The sequence below is a fragment of the Coptis chinensis genome, chromosome 4, assembly GCF_015680905.1.
Source record: "Coptis chinensis isolate HL-2020 chromosome 4, ASM1568090v1, whole genome shotgun sequence".
NCBI lineage: Eukaryota > Viridiplantae > Streptophyta > Magnoliopsida > Ranunculales > Ranunculaceae > Coptis > Coptis chinensis.
This window is the reverse complement of record NC_141459.1, coordinates 70,203,630-70,209,414: the sequence shown is the minus strand read 5'-3', so window position 1 is coordinate 70,209,414 and position 5,785 is coordinate 70,203,630. Positions and strand designations below refer to the sequence as shown.

The following is a 5,785-nucleotide window of genomic DNA, read 5'->3' as shown; positions in this document are numbered from 1 at the left end:
AGTTAAATACTACTAATACTAATTACTAAACGGCGCTGGTAACGTAGCTGCCAGCCTCCCAAGATACAACAATAGAAGGGTATAAGTCACCAGCAAATGACAACCCCTGAAATTCTCACTACTCTTAGACATGGTTTTTTGAGAAGAGAAATCAGATATATTTTTTCATCCTTGCAATATAAGGTTTTTTGGAGCTCCCACCTCCTGAGAGCCCCCAAACCAAGGTGGCCTTGTATGCGCGCGAGCACCTCCTTATATCTCTCTACACTATCCCTCCATAAGGACACAAAACAATATAAACTCAAGTAACTTAAGTTTAGTAACCAATATGGGACTAAAGCCCCCCACATTAGAGAGTAGTAGAGACATAAAGTCATGGGTTCAAACCCATGAGGACACAGTTTCATTCAAGATTCCAACAGAAAGAAGCGATGGAACTTGGAGACGACCGAGATTTGCATGAAAACAGTACCAGCTGGTCAAAGTTCGTGGGCAGCTCGAATGAGCAATTGTGTCGAACCTAAGGTGAGACATTAACCACTCATTGGGATGCTGACCTTGTTTTTGAGGTTTACATGGTTTTCTTCTCTATATATTCTTATGACTTATCCCCGAAGCCCAGTCCCCGTAAACATGCGCTTTCAAGTATTCAATGTACCTGCCCAAGTTGCCATGTTAAAATTGTAATAAAGTTTGTAACGTATCAAATTGATAATGACTGACTTGGACTGAAAGTAGACAGTAAGGAACTTTCATCTGTCCCCTCATTCCTAGGGGTGGAACTTGGGGGTTGGGTCGGGTTGAGATTTAATCTGAGTCTAGAAATAAGCTTTAATAAGTCTCTAGAACTAAGCTTTAATAAGTCTTTAAATTTTCAACCCAAGTCCAGTTCGGATTGGTCAAGTTTCTCAGACTTCCATGTTAAACAGTGAAAAACTCAACGTATTCTCACTGTTAAATAGATAAATTAAAATGTAAATAACACCGAAATTTAATATTCTAACTAAATCAAAGAGATTTGATTATTTGAAATGGAAACTAATCTGATTGATTTAATTATTCTCTCTAAATTTGATATTCTCAACTTTATTTTTGACAATAATAAATCATTATAAGAAAACAATATAACAAAATAGAATGAATGAAATATATACGCTCGGGTTTTTTGGTTATTTGATATTCAAACCCGAGCCCAACCTGAAACTGAGTTGAGTTTTGATTTTACAAGACAAAGTCCGGACCACGGATCTGAAATATTAGCCCAAGACCAACAAAAATTCGGTTTTAGCCCATCAAGAATGGGCTAACGTGACCCATGTTCGATTCAATTCTCACTTCTCAGTTGAACTATCAGTCTGCATTACACGTGGGTTTCGTACCGTAATTCCCAAGCTACCCCTATGGGCCTGATTACTGTTGGGCCCAACCCAACATCTTGAAAAAGAAACCTCGCTGGCAAACATGGCGCGCATTAAAGTAGACGGTCGGCTAAAAATAATCACGAGAGAAAATTGGAAAAAGAAATAAACAGTCACGACCTCGAAAGTGGTGACACATAACAAATAACTAACTCTCTCTCTCTTTTAGTTTTTAGAACAACGCTGGTTCCGGGCAAAGAAGCATGTCTGTGATGCGTAGGCGAACACTTCTCAAAGTTGTCATTCTTGGTGATAGTGGGTTCGTCTCGTTATTAATATTATTATTTATTATTATTATTATTATAGTAGCATGATGATGATGATGATGATGATCTAGGGTTTTGTTGAATATACTCATTTTATGTTTTGGAATTGTGAATGACAGGGTGGGGAAAACTTGTTTGATGAATCAGTATCCTTAATCAAATGTTTTATGTTCTAGATTGTTGCTGGACAATGTAGTCTTTTCCCACTTTATTTTATAGAAAATAATAATGGGTCAATTAGATTATACATTATTCTTTGAGAGAGAGAAAGAAAAAAAAAATGATTGCAATTTTGAGGAATTAACTTTTGTTTAGATATGTACATAACAAGTTTAGTCAACAGTACAAAGCTACAATCGGTGCTGATTTTGTGACCAAGGAAATTCAGTTGGATGACAGACTTGTAACTTTGCAAGTAGGTTTTTGATTGTTGTTTAAATTACATTGTCTCTACAAGTAGAAACCATTAATACGCGTTTTCTTTGTTAGATATGGGATACGGCAGGGCAGGAAAGATTTCAAAGTCTTGGTGTTGCATTTTACAGAGGGGCAGATTGTTGTGTTTTAGTCTACGATGTTAATGTACTCAAGTCATTTGATACACTTGACAATTGGCATGATGAGTTTCTCAAGCAGGTATGGTTACTTCAAGTGTGGAATATGTTTCATATAATCCAAGTACACAATGTGCATGCAAATGTCACTAGAACTTTTTACTTCCCCATCAAACAAAAGTGTTTTAGGCCTAGTAGAAGTGTTTAACATTCGCATAGAGTAATTGGAACTTTTGTTATCTTGATCTATCTGAGGGAAAACACTAGTTGTAATTCGCATAAATACACAGTAAAATACTATTTCTTATGTGAATTGTGAAAGTTTGCAGTGATTGTGGGAACAGGTAATGTTATATAATCAGTCTAGCCAATGATGTGAATTTGAGATTTAGAAAGAAGGGAAATGATTGATTTATTGATAAACAAAAGCGAAGAAGGAAATGCTTATCTTTTCTTCTTCTGCATGGATGTGAATTTGTGAAATTAATTTGGCTGATGATTTTACCTTCAATATTCACTATATTAGTTTGAAACACTGGGTTCCTCAAAGAATAATATATAATCAATTTGTACACAACTCTCTCATGCATACTTCGACTACTTCTGGTGGATTTCTGTCTCTCACTGTCTTGTATTTTCGAGTTTTTTATATGCACCTTAAATCTGTTGTTGATGTATGCCAGGCAAATCCAGTGGATCTGAAATCATTTCCATTTATATTACTTGGAAACAAGGTTGACATAGATGGTGGAAACAGTCGAGTGGTAAGGATTATCTACATGACAGCTCTAAGTTATATGTTATGATTTATGTGCTGCTCTAAATCATCTATGATTCTACAGGTTTCTGAAAAGAAAGCGAAAGAATGGTGTGTTTCTAGGGGTAACATACCTTACTTCGAGACCTCAGCAAAAGAGGACTACAATGTTGATACAGCGTTCGTTTGTGTTGCAAAGACTGCACTAGCTAACGAGCATGATCAAGATATGTAAGTATTAGTTGAAAGAATAGTTTTATATGTCTCTTCATTTCTTTCATATGAAAGTGCTAAAGTTAATGGACCAGTATGGAATAATAGAAGAGGGACTTGAGAAGTGCGAGGAAGACGAGAATGATATAAGAGGAAAATTTGAGATTGGGATAAAGAAAGTGTGAGGTTAGATTTGTATTTTTTTCATTCCACTGTGCCAAGAGAAATGAACTTATCCTTTGGTTGGAGCTGGTGGCCTGGCCCCAAAAAAAGTCAAACGAAAACCAAGTGCCTGGAAATTTCATTCCCTTTTTAGGACATTTAAGATGATTTTTTGATTTTCTTCCTTTGCACTGTAGATTTGCACCTAAAATTATAACCTTTACATCCTATTGATTTGCATAGTTTTCCCGGTATCTTGGGATCTTTTCTGCTTCTTTTGGGGTTTCTTCATTATTTCCCTTTCAGAGAATTTTTACTACGTAATCTAGCTCTAGAAGTTTGCTTGTTAAGATACCTAAATGTCTTTGACTCGTTACAATTTTTGAACAACTTTACTTGACTGAGGGGCATTTCCTGGCGAATTGTTGATTTCTACCTTCAGAAGCCTTTAAAGCATGTTGACTGTGGGAATATATGCGTGTGCATTTGCAAATGCATTCAGATGTTCCTTAAACATTTGGGTACACGAATTCGATTAATTGTAAGTATGGAGAGTTGAAAGAAACTTTAGCTGTGTGGGATTATTGTGTTTTCAAACTCAAAATTTTGGTACCGAACCCTTGATATCTAGAAGAGTTGCAAAAACAGAATGCCAGATAAAGTTTGGATGGATGTATACATGCCCACACTGACACTAGCAAGGAAATGGAATAGGCAATCTGGAATGTGATCAGTCATGCATGAAGAAAGAAATAAAAAGCTCAGACATTTGGAAAAAATATTTACTCCCTTACTTGAAAACTTTGAGGTCTCTAGGAGTCCTGGTTGTCTGAGAAGTCCCGTATTGTAGGTCTTGAAGCAGTTGCTATAACTTTTTGGATGGCTGGATGAGGTGAAATTAACATTATGGTTTCTTTTGATACAATGGATGGCCATAGGTTAACTGCGCAAATGAGTGAAATATAAAACCTGAGATAGTTGGGATTTCTCTATTTATTTTAAAGTAAATCGTCTGCTCATTTCTCTTTGGAAATCTTCTTAACGTTCTTTATAGAGCAATTAGATGTTATTAATGATATTGACCTGTTCAGAATTCTTAAACTTCTGTAATTCGGAAAGTCCTATTATGTTACATTCATTTTATTTTGATTTTATCACAGATGAACTTAAGTTTCCTAATTATGTTAACTTAACCCCCTTGTGATATTTTCTTGTTTAGAATACGTTTGTAGGACATTGTAAAATTTTGGACACTAATTTTCTTAAGGTCACTCCTACTTTCTTTTTACTGCCTTCAGATTTTCGATGGTGGAAGTCTGGTGCTGAATGCATTGTCTTATTGATATATTTACTTCCATGTTTTGCCTTTTATCAATAATCGGCATAGAGTTTAATTTAATGTATAATTAACTGACTAGCAGGTCTTAATTTTCAATCAACTTGCCATTTTACATTCATGTGAGAGGACTTTGTTGTTTTAGGCATCAATTTAACACATCAATTTATGTAAGCCTAAGTTTTTCTTTATGTTTTCACTAAGTTGACTGACTGTATTTTTATGTTTGCAGATACTTCCAGAGCATTCCAGAGGCAGTCTCTGAATCTGAGCAAAGAGGTGGAGGCTGTGCATGTTGAAATCATTTGCCCCTTGAGGTTCGGTTAGGCTCTTTTTTAGTATTCTTCCTCTTGAATTGATTAATTCCAGGTTTGTTTGTCCCATCATTTGTAGCGATTTGTTGTTCCTAATACTTGTATATGAAGCTATACCTTCATCAATAGCACTAGTCTGCCGTGTGTTAAATAATTGTTGTTTTGGAGAATCTGGTATAGATAGAACTCGATTTTCACCTTTGCTGGTGACGCTTGGTCATGTAATTAGATACAAAATGTCTAACATGGTGGCGAAAGCATTGATTGCTGATTTTGCTTTTAAATTCCTGCTCACTAGCATGAGTTCATGCTGTTCATCTTTTTTACTATTGGGCTACTGAAAAACATGACTTTATTTTGCTGTTAAATTACTGCTCACTAACCAATACATTAGTCGCCAAAGCCTTCTGCCACCACTTTTGTTTAGACAGTAATAATGGACCTTTCATAACTAGAAAAGGTAAATTTCAATTAGTCTCAGTTGAATAATGCCATGGAGTGACAAGAACAATTATGCCTCATGGTATCACTAATCACGTTTCCGTGTTGAAGTTTTTTTATGGAATCAAGATCACACATAGGTTTCAACCTTTTCATATTAGGGAATCCTGTTCCAATGGAGAATGAACGGTACTAAAGATCTTATTGAAAACTTACAGTAGCTTGCTAACAAAGGCCAAAAGAAGACTGGCGTAACATTGCAGTTTTTATTGAAGAGTATAAAGAATTTGTTTAGTAACTAATCTAAAAATGAAAACATCTTCA

General features: G+C 35.5%; 1 protein-coding gene across 1 annotated transcript; it reads left to right on the top strand.

Moving 5' to 3' along the window:
• Window positions 1–1,463: 1,463 nt before the first annotated feature.
• On the top strand, window positions 1,464–5,304 carry LOC147504596 (ras-related protein Rab7). The gene is made up of 7 exons (XM_086557400.1): window positions 1,464–1,677; window positions 1,804–1,830; window positions 2,000–2,099; window positions 2,174–2,320; window positions 2,922–3,002; window positions 3,081–3,226; window positions 4,939–5,304. The coding sequence occupies exons 1-7, from the start codon at window positions 1,622–1,624 to the stop codon at window positions 5,003–5,005; spliced, it is 624 nt and encodes a 207-aa protein (XP_086413526.1). The 5' UTR covers window positions 1,464–1,621; the 3' UTR covers window positions 5,006–5,304.
• Window positions 5,305–5,785: the final 481 nt, after the last annotated feature.

What these genes read in the sequence shown, in the direction of transcription:
- LOC147504596 (XM_086557400.1), top strand. Translation starts at nt 1,622, where the DNA reads ATGTCTGTGATGCGTAGGCGAACACTTCTCAAAGTTGTCATTCTTGGT. An exon ending in ACAGACTTGTAACTTTGCAA is followed by an intron (nt 2,100 to 2,173) that starts GTAGGTTTTTGA and finishes TTTCTTTGTTAG; the next exon opens with ATATGGGATACGGCAGGGCA. An exon ending in ATGATGAGTTTCTCAAGCAG is followed by an intron (nt 2,321 to 2,921) that starts GTATGGTTACTT and finishes GATGTATGCCAG; the next exon opens with GCAAATCCAGTGGATCTGAA.